This window comes from Toxotes jaculatrix, chromosome 20 (assembly GCF_017976425.1).
Source record: "Toxotes jaculatrix isolate fToxJac2 chromosome 20, fToxJac2.pri, whole genome shotgun sequence".
Classification (NCBI taxonomy): Eukaryota; Metazoa; Chordata; class Actinopteri; family Toxotidae; genus Toxotes; species Toxotes jaculatrix.
Window position 1 is genome coordinate 11,247,738 of NC_054413.1, and position 20,408 is coordinate 11,268,145.

The following is a 20,408-nucleotide window of genomic DNA, read 5'->3' on the forward strand; positions in this document are numbered from 1 at the left end:
CATAAATGGTGAACCCCAGAGCATTAACAAGTAATATTAAGAGCCTTTAAGAGCCAGTCATCGGACGCTGTTCTTAAGGATTGTAATTCCTTTCTTTGATTGCTCTGGTGGCTTTGAAATGGGCATTCCAGACGAATCAATAAGACATGGGTAAAAACACACAGACCAGCAGCTCTCCATACACTAATCATGATTAGAACAGGGCAGAGGCTAATCCATCTGGCTTCAGGCTCGAATAATGAAATGTACCATTACATATGATTACAACTAGGTTTCAACAATTGTGTCTTGCCATGTATTATGTGACCCCTCACATGTCCAACCCGACAAAACACACACACACACACACACAATGGAAACAAGGTCAGCATGTTGATCAGAGGACTGCACCTCCTGATGGTGTGTCACCAGGGTGACCAAAGCCATCACATGAATAATTCAAAAGGTGAGGTAGCACACAAAATTGTGAGGAGAGGTGTGGTGTGAGCAGAGTGGGCAGGGGTGTATTTTGAGAATTGTAAGGGGAGAAAAAAAAGTTTCAGTGAGAAAAGAAGGGAGGATGGAGAGAACTGCAGAACTAGCAGCGAGGGAGGGTGTGACTGCCTCTCCAAAAAAAAAAAAAAAAGGGCTGGTGGTGGGGGGGGGAGGTGAGAGACATGAGAGGAGGAGGAGAAAAGACAGAGGAGAGTGTCTCTGGTGTGTGTGTGTGTGTGTGTGTGGGGGGGGGGGGGGGGTAAAATAAAAAATAGAGTGGGAAAGAAATGGGGTGACAAGAAGGGTGCTCGAATGGAGGGGCAGGGTAGAGGAGATCAAACACAGTTGCCATGGCAACAAATGGAAGCTGATGTAGGGGTGAGAGAGAGAGAAAAAAAGGGGGGGGGGGGGGGTGTTAATGAAAGTATGATGCATCTGAGACACATCAAAAGAATATTAATGTGAAGCCACCTACCACACCCTTTGTAACACAAAACAAATATGTAACATCTGCTAACGCACACATGCATGTGTACACACACACACACACACACACACATGCACAAACACACATTGGTCATGGCTGACATTGGTCATGGATGTTCCTCTCTGTACCACAGAGAGGAACAGAATGAAGGAAAGAGAGAGGCAGAGAGATAGAAATAAAAAAATGAAAGGAAGCAGGTTAAGGAAAGAAAAATCTAAGAAAGGCATTTTGCTAATGCTCCTATATCATCTTTGAGTTTGTATATTTTGTATATTTATTGTTAAAAATGACTTTTATATTCATTATATCTTGTTTAATGCTTATGTCCAGTGCAAAGTTTCACAATAAAGCAAAAAACAAAAACAAAAAACTAAACAGAACTGATTGACCTCAACTTTTTTTAGTCTTTGATTTTGGATCCTCACACACTTATTAAATAGTATTTGGTTGTGAATGTGGTGATCTCCTCTCAACTGCTGGCAGGACTGTGATTAAAAACAATATGAATTGAACCAAAGTGACTTGAACTGCAGGGAACAGAGACATGTGAAGGGAGGAGGAGGTACGGGGTGGAGAAACAGAGAATGCTGGATTAAAAACAAAAAAGACAGCGAGGGAGGTGGAGGGACATGATGGATGCATGAGGAGAGAGATAAGAGCTGCAGCAGATGTATGGCTGTTAGTTTTGGACATGGAAAATACACCTGTAGTTGCAGCACCCTCCCATACTGAACACAAACGCTCACAGGTGTATTCATCACTGCCACCTCCAGACATAACAGAGATGCAGCAACAAGCAGACCAGTTATATAATTAATAATCACACTCTGTGATGGCTCATTTTTCCTTCTGACTCAGACACACACCAGGGTTCTTTGCAATTTGCATGCAATCCAATTAATCAAGGGGCTTATTTAAATTCAAAAGACATTAAAAAAAACAAACTGTGGTTTTGTATTAATTTATGAGCAAATCACGAAGAGGAAAGGCTCGGTTTCTTACGTTTAGATGCAAATTCGATTTTACATTAGAAAGACTGACACTGAAACCTTGGCACACTCACGTACATCCATTAACACACACACAGGCGAAGACACAGGTTTAAACATACACACACACATACGCATACAACTGTAGTTACCTATGTGAAGTTTGCGTCAGTGTCTGTGAACAGTTTGTGAGCCAGGCCAGCTTCCCCTCCTCTTCTCTCCCTCGTTCCTCGTCTCTGCTACGTGAATCTCTTAACACAGTACCAGACTGGAAAGCATCCCTTTCTCTCTCTCTCTCCCTCTTTCTGCCTCTATCTCTCTCTATCGCTCTCTCTGCAGTGCAGTCCCACCCCCACTCTGACACAGCAGCTGGAGAAAACCAGGATCCTGGATCCGCACTGGCACGGATCAGGACTGACCAGTCTAAAGTACAACTAGTGGTAATAGGCAAGGAGGATGGAATGATGTCATTCTTAAACACAGAGACCTTTGTATAGACACATGCGCACAAAGCAGTGATCACGCACAGGTACAAAAGTGTCTCCACACAGAGATAAAGTACCTGGAGACTGATAAGAAAGAAAACTCTTCTGTGTTATCAGTGTCATCTAACATCAGGGTTCATCAGTGCTTTAATCGGAGTCAAGATGTCTGATGGCCAGAGCACAAAAGGCAGGCATTGAACTAGTGGCTGCCTGGAAGGGAGGACATTGATTAAACTTCATCATCACCAGCTTTGGACAATGGTCAGCAGTAAATGATTTGTGCTTATTTAGGTAGTTGCGCTGTGTAAAGCAGGGTGCTGAATCCTAAAAGAAAAAAAAGAAAAATCAGCAGCAGGACAGCAGCCCAGATGAAATGATTTATTAATGCATTAATGTTTCGAGCAAACTCCTACCTCAGCCTGCCAGGTGGTGTCTGCTCTGGGTGAATTAGTAAGCTGTTTAGTTGTGTCCCCCTCTGTCCTGCTAACCACCTGCAAGTCCTCTCTCACCACATGCACAAACCTCCTCTTTAGCCTTTCTCTTTTCCTCTTGCCTGGCAGCTCCATCCTGAGCATCCTTCTCCCAACTCTCCCACCATCTCTCCTCATGGAACATGGCCAAATCATCTCAGAAAACTTTAAATATCACCATATTGAAAGCAAGGTCTGCTTACTCAAGTTTAAAAAAAAAATTACATTATAAATGGTTTAGAAATATTGTGCTGTGCTATTTAATTCTTGATCTTCAAGATGTTTTATTGATGGATTGATAAGCGGAGAGACATAAATAGTTCAGTGGACAGCTCTTTCAATACATCAAATAATCTTAATTCATAGGACTGTTTTCTTCAAGTTTGAAAATGACTTCACTAAAGAGGCAGTTGGGTCAAGTCCCGCCCTGGTGAAAACGACTCCTCGCTAATGAAAGACAAGGCCCAATTTAGAATAAAAGCACACGGAAAAAGCCAAACCTCCAAACGCAAATAACAGCTATTATGCCTTTAACTTCGTCCAAAGGAAGCCATTTCACCTTGAAGCATCAGAGTGACTTAAAGCCTGTGTAAAATAATTGGCAGCACCCACAGGGAGAGACGTGTTAAACGTGTGTGGACAGGGTTGACAGGAGAGGCTAGGGTAATAAAAAAAAAATTCAAGTGAGAAATCAGAATTTTAGTGTGGTACTGATGTACGTGTCCTTTACAACCAACCCTCGGGGCTACAATCATCTGTCTCTGATAGCACTTTCACAGTGTCACTATTTCAATTGCTCTCTCTCTCTCTCTCTCTGCCTTTGGCTCTGGATCTATTCCCTTAGATAGACACACTCGCATAGAGTCCAGGCTCACACACACACACACACACACACACACACACTCAGACAGATTTGTAGCTCTGAGAACTGGGTTGGGAGCGTGCCTGCTGCTCTGGCTGATGTATGACTCATCTCCCCCATTTATTCCACCGGGATGCAGAGATCTAGGGAACACAGACCCATATGCAATACATCAACTCACCCACTCACCTACACACACACACACACACTCTCACCCACCCACGCACACACACACACACACACACACACACACACACACACACACACACACACACACACACACACACACACACACACACACACACACACACACAAGGAAATACATGCATCCCTAAATGCATAAATATGCTGTTAACCACTGATGTAAGGATACAGTTACCTTCATACACACACTGCGTACTGTTACATTAAGCTTCAAGCTGCAGCAGTCTCAGTAGCATATAGCATGTGCTGAATCACCCCTGTGCTTCATGATCAATACCACTTTAGGACAATTACCCTTGGCAGAAAACACTGTAGATCTCCTGACCCTGAATGGGAGATATTGACACTGACAGCCACAACATATAAGCTGAAAACTGAACAACACACACAGTTAAATATTCTGATTTTTTCCCCAAAAACCAGAGTGACACTGTGCTGACCCCAAAATTGCAGGTTGCTAATTTACAAGCATTGAACCTTGTCTTATTAGCGTTTTATGATTTTATACTGGAATAAGACATCTGCAGTAGAAGTGCTGGGCTTGGCAAGTATATTGACAACAATATAAAATTGATTAATTGATTAATACAGGCTTTAAAATATCATTAAAACTGCTCAAAATGCAATCACAAAGATGTTTAACTTTAACAACAATAACAAACTGTAAGTAAGTAGTAGACGATCACATTGGAGAAGCTAGAAGAAGTGGAAATTTTCTTCCTAAAATTACTGAAAGAATTAATCAGTTATCAAAGTAGTTGATGATTATCTTTCTGTTGATTGACTAATTGATTAACCGACCAATCCTTCAAGCTCTACTACTAACCATTGTTATGACATGCAACTTCAGGTCTTATACCTGCAGTACAGTATCACACAGATTTTGCTTTTAAGAACAGATGATGTTGTGGACACGACACTACACATCCATTTCAATAGCACAATAATAATACTAATGATGACAATACTATAAAAAAAAACAACTAAGGATTTTTAACACTTTGAAAAAGCAAATATTGTTTGAAGTCTATATTGAACTTTGCATTGTAGCAGACAGTGAGAACTGCACCAAGACTTGCTCATGTTCCCATTTATCATCAATCACTGATTTTTGTGCCTGAGTCCTCTTCGCACATTTTCTTGTTTTGCATTTCTTTATGGTCGTCTGATTGACTCGCGTCCAATAAGAAATGTTAAAAGTTGCTTCTTTGCTTCTAATCTATCCAGAATGACAAAAATCCAACTGCCTATCACCCTCTGACTCTGGTAAGTGGGGCTCCGGGGATGGCCAATCAGGTTTCATCCCTGGCCAACCCCACTGGCAACGCCCCTGTTACCAATCAGCAGACTGCGAGGTGATAGAGGAGATGTCGCTGTGATCAGTATGCGTGTGTGTGTTTGTGTGTGCTGTACCAAACACAGAGTCTCTGTCTCCCAGAAACACAGAATCTGATAGCTCAGCTGTCTGACAGCCTTTCTTGTCTCTGCGGCTCCAACACAGAAGTGTAACAGATCTGATGAGATGCAAAATCAAATGCCTGCTTTTGTTCTTGCTGCGTTTTGTTCCCCCTCTGTCTCTCTGATCACAATATTTCTGTCATCCTTCTGTTCTTCCTCTTTCTCTCGCAAACCCATTAAATAATTTTCCTTGATAACTCCATTTGTAATGCTCTGTTATGATGTTTACCACAATATAGAGACTTAAATATTTCATTAAGCTGAGTCTGTTCATGTGTTAATAAACGGAAGGCTGCATATGAGGGGATGGCTATATAAGAGTGACTGTTTTGGCATATGAGGTGACTTTGCCCTGTGTGTCCTTAAAGCATCTGTGCTGTATTAGTTGTGCAAAGAAGGATGGCTGTGTTTTGTGTGCGCGCGTACATGCATATTTATGTGTGCGTGCATGGCGTTGTATTCCTAGGGGGTCTCGTGGTGTGCGTAGCAGTCGATAGATCTGGCTGGCAAGTGAAGTCAGCCATTACTTCAACCTCACTGGCTTTCTCAGCACTTGAGGTAGGGGACAAAAGAGATGAGAAGAGAGGAAGGGAGGGACAGAACACAGAACGGAGCGGGCAAGCAAATAAAAATAATGAAATACAATCTTCCTTCGCAGGTACATTATGAGCAATTAAGGAAGCTGATGAAACCAACCAAAATCAAGCCATAAATCACAGCTACCCCTTACGATAACCTAACTGGGTTAAGGTAAGTGGGTACTGATAATTAAGGTAATCATTCACTAAGGTATTGGGACAAACGAAGAGGGGATCCACTGGAGAAAATCACAGATGCAAAAGATCATGAATCACAATTTAAGCAGCTTCTGCACTGCAGTGGCAGAGTTTCCTGTGAGAAATGTGTCAAAGCAGTGGCTTGACTGACCTTAATAGTCAAAACAAAAGGAAAACCCACCTTCAGTGAGGGTGGGGGATTTGTTTGGTCTGACGTTTATGCATGTAGGTAGTATTTGTCATATTTCACAGCCTTATCAACCACAAATGTGAATGGACATCCATATAGATAGAGATGGATGCAGCTGGGATTAGTGCCTGCACCAATAACTTTCTGTGGTCCTCTGGCAATCTCTGGTGGAGTTAATGTGTAATTGCAACCTCTTGTCTATTGCGAAGCAAAGGGAGAGATTTTGTTTGTGTGTATCTGGATTTTTATGAATTAATTCTTGATGCACTTTAACTGTTTATTAATGCTCATTTAACCCATAAGCCCATATAAATGAAATACATTTTGAAAACTGCATGGATATTTAACCTACCTGAAAGCTAATTTTTTTTTTTGCAGCCACAAGAGCATCTATTGGACTCCTTTTAGCAATGCATAATTAAAATGATTGCCAAGAAGATTATACCCTTGAGGCTGGGGTCAGACAGGTTTGAGCGGATTTGCAAAAGGATGTATGAGACAGAAAACTCTAAAGAAACATATGGTGAAGTGTGAAAGTGGTAAAAAAAAGCGTGGGTTGCGAGCAGAAAAAAGTTCAGGCGAGCTGATACACTTACCATAGACTTTGCCCAAGAACAGAGTCTTGACCAGGTTGAACTGTGTGTCTGAGGCGTCTGGGAGGGTGTAGCTGACTGGAGGATAATGATCCAACTGAAACAGTTGGGAGAGAGAGAGAGAGATAGAGAGATAGAGAGACAGAGATAATTTATTAGATTTGCATTTTTTTTGCATTTTAAAGAGAGCCTGGGTCTAAAACTACTGACCACAGCATTTTAAAAAGACTCACACTTGGATCTGCATCAGCACATTAAGCAGAGTACACAAGATGATTGAGAAGAGAAGGGTAATTTATGGCTGTCAGGGAATGTAAAGCTGCTACGCAGCATAATCAAAAGCTCAATGGCTCCCTCTTGTGGTTTTAAAATGCCCAAATAACCACTGGGTTAAGAAACCCTCACCTCACTCCCATGAATCATGATCAGTAAATATGGATAAACAACATAAACATACATTTAATCACTTCAGTTTCTTACAGCCTTGGTACGTATTTTATCCTGGACAAGTTAGGATGGGTACTTACAAACAATAAATAGAAAATTCGAGTTTTAAAATGTACCAGAAAATCCTCCTATTGAGTGGTGTTTACCAATCTACTCTATATCCCTGTTAAAAAAAAAAAAAACAACAACCAGAAGATCCTAAATATAGTAGAATTGTTCCAAAAGCACTCACTTCACGCTATCATGGCTGCTCACATTAGTCACACCAGACGAAAACGATGAAAGAAAACCTTTTATTTGTGTGGCTGTTCATTTAAAATCAAATTTAACAGCTTTACAAAAAGGAAAAACATCCTTTTTGTTTAGTCCAGCTCGTCATTGCTGAATGCAAGCTGAAAAGTGATCCTCCGTAATGATCCTGTAAACAAGCAGCTCTTCACCAGGACTGCAGATAAATGATCACACATTAATTAACAGTGTGCAATTTCTGAAGTCTGCGGGGGGGCTCAGAGCCTTTCCTGAGAACTCAAAACAAAGAGAGAACAAGCAGCGTGCTTACAAAGAGGAGCGTCAGTGGAGATGCGAGAGAGGAGAGGGTGGTGGAGGGAGGGAATACATGACTTTAATATCCCTGCAACATAATTAACTTGTTATTGCTGTTTCACTGAAGTTTCTAATTAGCTTGAAGGTTGCAGCCGGTGCTATTGACAAGAATCATTTCAACCCCACAAATTGGTTTCTGTGTGTTCTAGAAATAAAAGATCTTCCTTCCTCCTTTCCTTCCTTCTCTCTGCACACAGGAGAACTGTATCTCAGCATACACGGGCCTGCAGAATGCATACCAACTGCCCCAGCCGGAGAAAGGGAGGTTGATTGAAAACAATGACTTTTGTTACTGCGTGGTTTACTGGAAATTTGTTCCATTGATGTGCTGAATAGCTGTCGTGGCCTGTTAGCCGGGAGCTGAGCTGGACTGTCGCTAAAGGGTTGAGATTTATGTGTCTGTGTGTGTGTAGCAGTGCTTGTTTACAGGTTTGAATCAGGAGAATCCTCCAATCCAGAAAATTCTCTCTACCCCCTACCCCTCCAGACTATTTTCTCCCTCTTTCTCTCCACAAACACACACACACACACACACACAGCATACCCTAATTTGATTCGTTCCAAAAGCCTGGTCTCAGTGGAGGATTGTGTGGGTTTTGTTTTCCACAGTGACTGGAGGGTGGGATAATGGGGCACAATTAAATTGCGCTCAGCTTATTTACTTTTATCCGAGAAAACAAATTGGCTGCACAGCCAGGGAGGGCGGTCTGAGTCTCGAAACCCCACAAAAAGGTCCGCAGAGGAGGACAGCCGGGGAAGAAACCTCATTTTACCAAACTTTGTCAATTACAACTGCAATTATTGGGATCCTTTCCTTTTTACACTGAACCATTTAGACAACACAATTTTCTCTTCCAAGCGCTGTTGGTGCCTCTTAGGTTGCATAAAGCTTACATAAGCAAAGTAATCAGGGGTTAGACAAAGAGAAAATTAACAATGGGTGAAATCTATTTCCTTAACTATGTGCTCAAAAAGAAATCTAATTTAGCCAGTGTGTTGTATATACTCAAACTAATTTACAGTGCGCTGAGAACTTTTTATTTTTGTGGCAACTCCGTTTTCCTTAATGATATCTGGAGAAGGAGCAAAGTGCAAATAAACGCTAATTTACTTTGTTCACTTGAATAAAAAAGAGTTTAACGTTGTTATCTAGTGAATTACTGAATGACTGTCTTCTTCAAGCTCAGCAACAGACAGCCATTCGCACCTGTAATACCATACCACAGCAACGACTATCAGTGGAGAGGATAGAAGAGAAGAGGAAAGGAGGAAACGGAGATGAGACGTCTGATGCCTGAGGGGACTCCTCACTTTCATCTCTAAACCCTCACAGTGTGTGAGAGGTTGAGAGAAAGCAAAAGTCAGAGATGGAGAGATGGGAACTTATTTTGATCTCCCCTTGGTATGGCCTTTGATAGCCAGCTTACCTGATGAGACCTCACAGACTCCGCTTAAAAAAACCAAACACTTGCTCCGTGCACTGCACTTTGTGTGCCTGCGCACACATTTCAGCAGGCATTTGTGTGCACATGCAAATCCACACCTTTAAGGAAGCCTTAGTATTATAAAGAGGTTATGTAACCTCAATGCATCAAAGTGATCTTTGTTATCATATCTTGTGGGTCTACTCTTTTTTTTTATCTAAAGACATCATATTTTTCTTTCAACCCCCTCCTCTCTCTCTCTCTGACTCTTATTCTGCCTTTTTCTTTTGTTCGCTATCTCTCTCCTGCTCCCTTTTTCTCTCCGATTCCAATTACCTCACACCTACTTGTCTTCTCACTTGTTCTCTGCCATGTCTTTAAACTAAACAGTCGCTTGTCTAAATGCCTTTAAGATTTGCAGCCTGATAGCAGAGAAGTGAGACCTCCGCAGCCTCAGGTAAACACCCAGCTCTCTCTTTTTACCTTGGAAATTGGATTGATCCACCGGCGGGGGCCCACCAGCATCACTGACTTTTATTGCATCTGACTCATATCTCTGCCTCTCACTCATGTTGTTATATCTCACACGAAAGCAGCTGCACCAAGGCCTCTGATGAGCATGCAAGCAAAAAATAATAATGGGATGGTTAAATTACAAATGCTGATGGCATGCTATAACGAAATTGGCATTTCGAGCTTTAATGCGTAATGCAATAATTTGCAATCTAGTTTCAAATGGAGTAAATAGCAAGCGTACACTTTAGCCTGTGATAATTCCGTTTGAACACGCAAAATGAATTACTTCAACTTTTCAGCATTCAGGTAAAGTTCCAGACATTTTGGCTGACTTTGTAAATGCTGTTACGCTGAAGCTTTAGTTAATGGTCACATTACAGAAAAGGTCAGGCGGAATAACTGTCTAAACTTGCACTCATTTTTTGGCTTCTTGGAGGCAGCACAAAGTTGACATATTTACCAACCTTTAAAGCTGATGTGGTGAACTTGTTAGAAAATAGAAAATCCTCATTGACACTAAATGAAATAGCAGCTTTTAGCCGTGGTCAGCTCAGCCGCAGTGTAAAAGCGCATTACTTCCATGTTGCAAGGCTATTAAAAGACCACAAAAGCCAAAGATTTCATTACTAATGAGCTCATATAGTGTTTATATGGACTAGTTTTGTATTGAACTGAGTGTAACAGCCTGGATTTGCAACATGAACAATAATGCATTTGTGCCTTTAACTGCTGATGAATTCACTTACTGATGTAGTTAATGAGGCACAGTAATGTGACTGATTAGCTTAGGACAAAAAAAGTGACCAAACTTCATAGTGAATGACGATGAATCTTTGAACTGAAGTGCACAACATGATTTGAATCAGCAAAGAAATTTGTGGCTTCCACTTCTAGCAGCAAAACGTGCCTTTTCCTGCTACCTGGCGTATGTTGCTTTATTAGCACACATGAATAAAATGTAATAATTAACATCTGAATAAGCAGACTGGCAACACCTTTTGTTGTTACCTACCTACCGCCTAGTCTTGTTCAGTGTTTCTCTTGTTGTTGTCATGAGCAAAATTCATTCTGTTCCCCGTATCTTGTTAGTGTGAGAACAGTCTTAGTTGCCAGCTCAAAATAAATGAACTATTACTAAAAAGCTCTCAGGGGTTTGTGAGAAGTTAGATGTTTGGAGGTACGGAGAGATACAAGGAGAGAAGTGGAGTGGACAGAATGAATTTGAATAATGTTGATTTTGTAGTGTAGCCGTGTGAAACCTCTGTAGTGAGCTGATCTGACGAGATCTTGCTTGTGCATGCGTGTCTGTTGGTATGCACGTCCACATCTGTTTACGGGTGGATATTAAGTACATGTTTGTACCTTGAAAAGAGCCCTGAGGCGGTTCAGGCAACATGAAGAAGAAGAAGAAGAAGTTTCAGTCATCAAAGTTATCTTCGTTAGCACACCTTCGGGCTCTACTTTTCAAGCCCTATCTCTAAACCTCATCTATTTTCTCTCTCCATCCACCCCCACAGTTCCCTTACTGATTTCCTTTTTTTTCTTAAAACCAAACTAGCACATCATGCCCACCACTCATTAATGTTTAAGTGCTGTACATATCATTTAGTGTCCAAGAGATTCAAAGGATTGTTACTTAGAGTACAGCCTGGGCACACGGGGAGTGGTAAACTGGGGATATGCTCTTGATAGTTAATAGTTCAGTCACACGTTGAACACTGTGCTGAACATCGATATTGCCAATCGAGACACAACTAAGCTGCAATGTGTGTGGACCTTGCGATTTCATGTGTGTGTGTGATGAGCAAAGAATCTTGCAGTTGCTCCAATCACTTTCTATGCCAGTAAAAAAGGGATGTGCTATGCTGAAGCACTCCCACCGGAGTGATCAGCAGCTGCTGGGAGTGATTTGCTCAGAAAATGAGGACGATTTCCATTGGATGTTTCAGTTTAATTTTCTTGCTGCTAGAATTTTTCACTGTAGTGTGTGAAAGTAGGTGATGAGATTCCAGTATTGATGAGCTGGTGGTGGGGGGGGGTCATTGCTCCATGTACATTTAGTGGGAGGGAGAAAGAGAGGGCGAAAGACTTATGTAGAAGAGGAGATGCAATGAGTATTTGGTTTGCAAGTGTAACGTGATTCCTTCTGGCTGACATTTTATTTCACCTTAATGAAAGCAGCAGTAAATGGGCTGTAATGGACTTGTAATTATCGCAAGAGAGGGTGACAGCTCGACCCCTGCTGTCGGATTTAAAAAGAAGAGAACCAACAAAATACTCACTGTCTATTGGGCATTATATGTGCTCCGTCTTATGTCCTAAGACAAATGCAAATGGAAAAAAAACACATCCTTTGAAATTAAATACCTAACCAAGCTTCTCTATTATAATGTTTATATTCATATTTTATATATTTCGTTAATTTCCTTTGTATTCATATGTAAATGATGGGATTCATATACAGGATTTTCTTCTTATACTGTACATATTTTACTTGTTCTAATGTGGGAATACAGTAATTGGTTTTCCAGCTACATACTTCTAAAACAATCTGTTTTCTCCATTAAATCAAATCAAATTAAATCTAGTCTTATTAGTATCATTTTTTTTTTTTTACAGTGAATTCTCTGCAGTGATTCTCAAAATAGAGGCAATGCCAAATTGTGGCTTCGAATAATTGCGAGTGTTTGCTTCATGGGTGGAATGCAATCCACGATGCCTGCAGGGGAAATCAGGTTATGTCAGCATAAGTATTACAATCCTTAGAGAACAAACAGTGCAGAATATAAGCAAATAGCTGTAATATTAGTAACAAATTTATACAAAATGATACAAATGAAGCTCTCCACACAGTTCAGCAGTTTTGCAGAGAAGAGGTGAGTCAGTGGTTCTGGGTAATGCCTTTCACCCCTTTGGCAACTTGGGGTAGGTGGGCTGTTTACAAGTGAATATGTGATTGGTTTACTCTGTGGATATATGTGGTTTGCATCTATTTTAGATGCAGAAATAATGCATACTTCATGTTGTGCAAACATGGCATTGAATTGACAAATTCTGCAGGAGTCCATGCACACGCAGATGTTTACAATTTGATTTTTTGATTGTCATTATGGGAGGTCATCCATAAAATGCCCATGCAAATGAAAATTTATTCCAATCTGGATGCAACCAATGACTTGGTTTTATAGACGACTACCATCCATTTAAAGTTCTCTTCAAATTGCAGCCTGCAGCCGAATCTGGGCATTTTAGACCAGAACAAAGTATGTAATAGTTTAGCTGAATTCTCACTCCATCCTTGACAGCTACTGACTGAGGCTCGGCTGTATTGATCCTCACTAAGCTGTTTAACTTCTCAAAAATCAAGAGCACACAAACAAACACACACAGATCCACACAAATACATATGTACAAACACACTGTCATGCACACAAACGTGCACAAACACATACACTCTCTCGCTCGCTCGCTCGCTCTCTCGCTCTCTCTCTCAAACACACACACACAGTTAAATAATTGCACACACAAACCCAGTGGACTCATACAAACACACACGGATCGATGCATTCTCTCTGTTGCTATACTTAGGCTGTCTACTGGAAGTGGATTAACAGTGGCAGAGGACAAGCCGTTTCATCACAGCGGAAGACAGAACAGGACATTGCACTCCCCTCTGACTTATAACAAACCATCTGCACTTGTGTGATTGTGTACTTCTGAATGAGTCTGTGTGTGTGTGTGGAACGTTTTTGTGTGCATGTCGCTGGATAGAAATCCCCTGCACTCCACGGTTGTAAGTAGGATCCTGAAATTGACACTTAAGTCTTTTGGGGGTTCATGAGCTAAAAGCGTAAAAAATGTGTTGCCGAGTGCTCATGTGTGCGTGCGTGATTTGTGGTCTGTACCTGGATGGTGATGGTTCTGTTGACACGGGACATGTTAATGCTATGAGGCTGTCCATTGGCCAGGTTACGCTGATCCACATCAATAGCAAATGGCTCCTTCAGACCTCCCAGGTTGTACCGCACTTGCATTGAACCTGGAGACAGACAGGGCACATTTGGGTCGGGTTGCATAGTAACCTCACATCTCTGCCAACAACTCATTTTCCACTCTAAAATGATTGAAGCATGAGTTCTGATCAATAAATACATGAATAAATAAAACGAATCTTGTAGATATTTCTCAAGCAGTGGCTGTAAAAAACATGATTACTGACAAGTCAATGTGAGGTTAGTGTATTACTACTTGATGACACACAAGACATTTTTAAATTCATTTTGTTCATTGTAATCATGCTTGTTTTCTTCCAGAAGCATTCTGATTGAACTACACATTTAAACCCAAAATATAGTTTTCTTTTTGAAGTATTGGTGCAAGTAGGGGTGAGGAATAATGGTGGAAACCCTGAATGATTCAGAGGACCCACAGGTTGACAGGGGATTATATATTTACAGTCTCAGGGTGCTGCGTGAGCAGGACGGCCAAGAATTTCTTGCAGCATCCAAGAGCAAAGTGACTATTTTGTAGTTTTATTTACTGTGCACATAAAGTGCTGTAACGCTAGATGGCACTGTTAAATTTTCAGTACCTCTATTTTATCAAAGCGCTTTGCCATCCTGTCAACTACTCAGTGGGAGGCTGCAAACTGAGGAGGATTTTTGGAGATTACACAACTTTCCAAAGTGTACTTTGCAGCACTAACAAGCACTACTCCAAGCAGACTTCTCACGAGTGATCAATCACAAAATGCGTGTGTGTGTGTATGTGTGTGTGTGTGTGTTTGGAACTTACCATTCTGCCTTAACACCACAGCCAGATAGTCCTGTGTCTTGGAGCTGACGTACATCAGAATAGCTGGAGCGTTGGATGTGCTGAAACTAAAAGCTACTTCCTCTTTTGTCAGATTCAGTTCATGTGGAGTCAGCTGGTGTGTCGGGAGCTTTGTGTCCCTACTGGCTCCCGCAACTGCTCCGGGCATGAAGTTGTACTTGATCAGCGTTCCTGCCTCGAAGAAACCCCCAACATCTGAGTGAGATGACAGAAAAAATAAGAAAAATAGTTTAAAACACACAAATGATACAAGCAGCTCAACACACACAAATACGATAATGTGGTTACACTACAAACAGTAGAATTATTAAACATATATATTTGTAAAAGCTGTGCAAATCACAAGAGGTACATAAAAGCCTTAGAATAAAAGAAAGAATAAAAGAAAGAAAAATGCCTTCCATCAAAAAGAAGCCACAGGGAAGTGCTCAAAACCTCACACATGCCAAAACACAACAGTGTAGACATATTATATGGCCAGAGAGGAATAAGCGGGCATATAAATATGGCTGTGTTCAGGACATGTTGTAAAGTGTGTGTTAAATTCCTGTGCTCCTGCATCTGAAGACCAACAATACATTGTTTGTCAGTACATTACCAGGCCTAATGGCATATTCCAGCCATTCCGGGGGGCTTATTGATTCTTGTAATCAAGTGTTGAGAAGAAGGGACGTTATTTTTCTATACTTCTGTTGTGCTCCTTGTTTGTGTTTATATGTGTGTGTATATGCATGCATCCACAATGTCCGCCTGTCAGTTACAAAGGAGATAAAAGGCACAATGTGCGTGAAATTAAAGAGGATGGTTTCAGGCAAAGAGGGGAGCCTAGGGTTGTGTGTCGGTGTGTAAATGCCATGGAATATGCCTTGACATGTTTGCCTTCCCTCAGTGGCGGCAGTGGAAATGTATGACTACACCCCTTGCAAGTGCAGAATACTAAGTGAACACATTTATGCATCTTATTTTAAAGCTTCACTTCACCCACCGTCTCCCACCGGACACAGTACAATAAATACTTCAAGCTACATTACTTAAATTTAATAGACGGCTTATTACTAGAAAATGGCCAACTTCTCTGTCTGGTATTGGTGTACAGGCAAATCCTTGCTGCCATTCAGCTACACCACAATTTTATCCTCCATTCTTCTGTGCACTAATGTAGTTTCAAGCTTTGTAAGTCTGGAGAGACCCATTTTAGCAATTGTTCTGTGTTAACCAGGCAGAGAGCTTGTGAAGTTTTCTAATAGCTGGCTTCTCACTTTGTTTTCTGATGTGGCCTGACTGTTCAGTGTCTGTCGGGAGTCATGCTGCTGAGTATTAACCGAATCAGGCTCAACTCTGACAAAGTGCAGTTTCTCTGGCTTGACTGAATTCCTTAATGCATTACAAAACAGTAAATATCACAGCTACAGGCATGTCATTTGGCTTTATAAACTGCATGATAGTTTTATTACTCACATTTTTCTGCAAAATATGTGTATATATAGTAAAACAATATATTTTTACAACCTTGAACTGTTCTATAATAATAGTTTGAGTGATTATCATTAAAACGTCATCTTTTATTACACTGACAAAGGGAGAAATTAGACTTATAGCTGGGTTTATGCCAGAAAAAAAAGGTTAGGGTACCATGCATGTGGGGTAAGGATAGTTTGAAAGCTCCTAAGCAAAGACAAAAATCACACAAGCCCATTGGGAAAGAGTTCATCTTGTCAGGTTTCACCCTGGGAGCCAGGGTGGTCTTATTGTTTAGTATTTCCTGTTTTATTTTGGTAATGCTTGAGTTTCTTATTGTTCACTGTTCTTCCTCTCGTTTCAGGTGTCTTGACTTCCCTCTCCTCGTGTGTGCTTCCCACCTCCTGATTACCCTTCCTCCCTCAATGTGTTTCACCTGTGTGTAATTGTATCCCCGCCTCCTGACGTATTTAGTCCCCGTCCTCTGCCTGGATTTTGGATTTCGAATTTGCCTTCCCCCTGTTGTACCTCTGCTTTATTGGACTGTCTTCACGTGTATCGAACCCGGACTGATTAAACCGTTTTCTGGCTATCTCCAACTCTGACTCTGCGCTTGTGTCCACTCCACTACTTACCCAGCCTTGACATTACAATCTGGCCAGGCATGGACGCAGCAGAGGCAGAATCTATGCGAGCGACCCTCGCCAATCAAGGCCAGCTCATTCGTCAGCAGGAGAGTCAGGTGAGATGCCTTCGCCAGGGAATCCTCGACATGTCCGACCGACACGAACACCAGCTGGCGGCTGTCGGTGACCAGCTTAGCCAGCTGGTTCAACAAATCCAACACATGCAGCCTTCGTCTGCCCCTTCAGCAGTTCCTGCTCATCCAGTTGAGACACCCGCTACCTTCTCAACCTCTCCTCTTCCCGTGCAGCTGGCCCGGCCGGAAAAATTCTCTGGAGAGTCTGGAGACTGTCGGGCCTTCCTCACTCAGTGCGAGTTGCACTTTGAACTTCTGGCTCCTGCCTACGCCACAGATCGAGCTCGTATCGCATTCATCATTTCTCATCTGACTGGCAGAGCGGCGGCATGGGCTACGGCGGAGTGGAGCCGAAAATCGGTCATCTGCAACTCACTCTCTGCCTTCATCGAAGCGTTTAAACTGGTGTTTCAACACACCAAGCCAGGGAGGGAGGCCGCCAGAGCGCTAATGGGAGCGCGACAGGGAGGACGACGGGCAGCGGACTTCGCTGTTGAATTTAGAACTCTAGCAGCAGAGAGTGGCTGGAATGAGGAGGCACTCTGCAACGCCTTCCTGGCGGGGTTATCGGGCGAATTAAAAGACCACCTCACTCCGCTGGACCTGCCATCCAACCTGGACAGCCTTATTAGCCTGGTCATACGGATCGACAACCGGCTGGCTGATCGTCGGCTGGAGCGTCGCAGAGAGACTATCAGACCCGCTCAGTCAGGATGCTCCAGAGAGCCCCTCGTCCCTTCACTAACTGGTGTTCTATCCTCTCACTCCGCAGAGCATTCATCCTCTCGTCAGGCGACGGAGGAGCCGATGCAGCTGGGCCGCAGCCGTCTCTCCGCAGCGGAGCGACAACGACGGTTCAAGTCAGGTGAGTGTCTTTACTGCGGACAGGGGGGTCACTACATCAGGGAGTGTACGGTTCGCCCAAACGCCCCAGCTCGTCCTTGAAAGTGGGCACATTGACGAGCGGAACGCCTGTGCCCACTAAACCCGTGGCTAGCCTTATCATTGAGGCCCAAATTGTTTTAAGAGAGGGCGAAATTCCTGTAAGAGTACTAATTGATTCTGGGGCGGAACAAAATCTTTTAGATGCTGAATTGGCCAGGCAGGCAGGCATCGGCTCTGAGGCTCTTCCCAAACCGATTCCGGTCACTTCTCTGAACGGCAGTGTAGTCTCTACCGTTCGGTTTCTAACTGAACCCGTGCACCTGCTTATCACAGGTAACCATCATGAACACTCTCAGTTTTACCTTTTTTCCTCACCCCAGATTCCTGTTGTTCTGGGACACCCCTGGTTATCGCTCCATAATCCTGTCATTGACTGGTCTTCCAGCCGAATTACTAGCTGGAGTAACTTCTGCCATGCCACCTGTCTGCGCTCAGCTCACTCTCCCAGTAGTGACCACTCAGCCCCAGTGGAGGCGCCGCCCTCACCTGATTTAACCGAAGTCCCGACCGAATACCACGACCTGGCAGAGGTTTTTTCTAAATCCAGAGCCCTTGCTCTTCCACCTCACCGGCCATATGACTGCCCTATTGATCTGTTGCCGGGAGCCCCTCTTCCTAAGAGCCGACTGTAGTCTGGCCAGGGCCGAGAGAGATGCTATGGAGAAGTACATTGCAGAATCGCTGAACTCAGGGATAATCAGGCCTTCTACTTCTCCTGTAGGGGCAGGATTTTTTTTTGTTTCTAAGAAAGACGGTACTCTCCGCCCATGTATTGACTATCAGGGGTTAAATAATATCACTGTCAAGAATAAGTATCCTCTGCCTTTGATGAACTCTGCCTTTGAATCCCTGCAGGAGGCGAGAGTCTTCACCAAGTTGGACCTGCGTAATGCATACCACCTGGTCCGCATCCGGGCCGGTGATGAATGGAAGACGGCGTTTAACACGCCTTTGGGACATTTTGAGTACCTAGTAATGCCTTTTGGGCTGACTAACGCACCTGCTGTGTTCCAGGGGTTAGTGAATGATGTGCTCCGGGACTTTCTGCACCGTTTTGTATTTGTGTATCTTGACGACATTTTGATTTTTTCTAGGGACCTGGACGAACATAGGCAGCATGTTCGGATGGTTCTCCAGAGGTTATTGGAAAACAAACTGTTTGTCAAAGCAGAGAAATGCGAGTTTCATTCCACATCTGTCACTTTTCTGGGTTTTGTTGTAGCCGAGGGGGAGCTGAGACCAGATCCCTCCAAGGTCAGTGCGGTGGTCAACTGGCCGGCTCCCACCACCCGCAAACAACTTCAACGCTTTCTGGGGTTTGCTAATTTCCTCAGGAGGTTCATCAGAAACTACAGTTCTGTTGCTGCCCCGCTTACGGGTCTCACCTCCCCCTCCACCCCGTTCCGCTGGACTGAGGAAGCTGAAGCTGCCTTTAAACGGCTGAAACAGCTTTTCACCTCCGCGCCAGTCCTGACCCAACCGGATCCATCCAGCCAGTTTATCATAGAGGTTGATGCCTCTGACACTGGAGTTGGAGCGGTCCTGTCCCAGCGCGCGAAGGCAGATAATAAACTTCACCCGTGCGCATTTTTCTCTCGTCGGCTCTCTCCGGCTGAGAGAAATTATGACGTGGGTAACAAGGAGCTGTTAGCTATTAAGTTAGCGTTGGAAGAGTGGAGGCACTGGCTGGAGGGGGCGGTCCATCCGTTTGTGGTCTGGACAGATCATAAGAATTTGACGTACATCCAGACCGCTAAGCGGCTTAATGCCAGACAAGCACGGTGGTGCTTGTTTTTTGACAGATTTAACTTTATCATCACCTACCGTCCAGGATCTAAGAACATTAAACCTGACGCTTTGTCCCGGTTGCACGAACCTGCGGAGGTAGAACAGGTACCTGTAACCATCATTCCCTCCTCATGTGTATTAGGAGTGCTTAGCTGGCAGTTAGAAAAAGATATTAAAACTGCTCAGGCCCAGGAACCTGACCCCGGAGGAGGTCCCACTAACAAACTGTATGTTCCTAAAGTAACTCGTCCACAGGTTCTGCAGTGGGCCCATTCCTCTCGGCTCACCTGTCATCCGGGAGTCAGGAGGACTGTTTCCTTCCTCCGGCGCCGTTTCTGGTGGCCGGATCTAATCAAAGACATCAGAGAGTTTGTAGCAGCATGTCCGGTGTGTGCCCAGTGTAAGGTTAGTAACCAGCCTCCAGTCGGACTTCTGCATCCTCTAGCTGTCCCGAGCCGGCCTTGGTCTCATGTGGCTGTGGACTTTGTCACAGGGTTACCTCCCTCTTCAGGAAAGACTGTTATTTTAACCATCGTTGACCGTTTCTCTAAAGCTGCACATTTCGTGGCTCTCCGTAAGCTCCCTACCGCTGCGGAGACAGCCCGTCTTATGATTAAACATGTCTTCCGTTTACATGGAATTCCTA

At 43.2% G+C, this 20,408-nt stretch overlaps 1 protein-coding gene across 1 annotated transcript in view; it reads right to left on the reverse strand.

Annotated features, from left to right (window-relative positions):
* cntnap2a (contactin associated protein 2a) overlaps nt 1-20,408 on the reverse strand; it is a 313,547-nt gene that overhangs the window by 9,575 nt on the left and 283,564 nt on the right. Inside the window, exons 22-24 of the mRNA XM_041065446.1 lie at nt 14,773-15,006; nt 13,884-14,017; nt 6,992-7,085 (exon numbers count right to left, since the gene is read on the reverse strand). Of these exons, the coding sequence (XP_040921380.1) occupies nt 6,992-7,085; nt 13,884-14,017; nt 14,773-15,006 (462 nt within the window). The remainder of the gene's footprint in view (nt 1-6,991; nt 7,086-13,883; nt 14,018-14,772; nt 15,007-20,408) is intronic.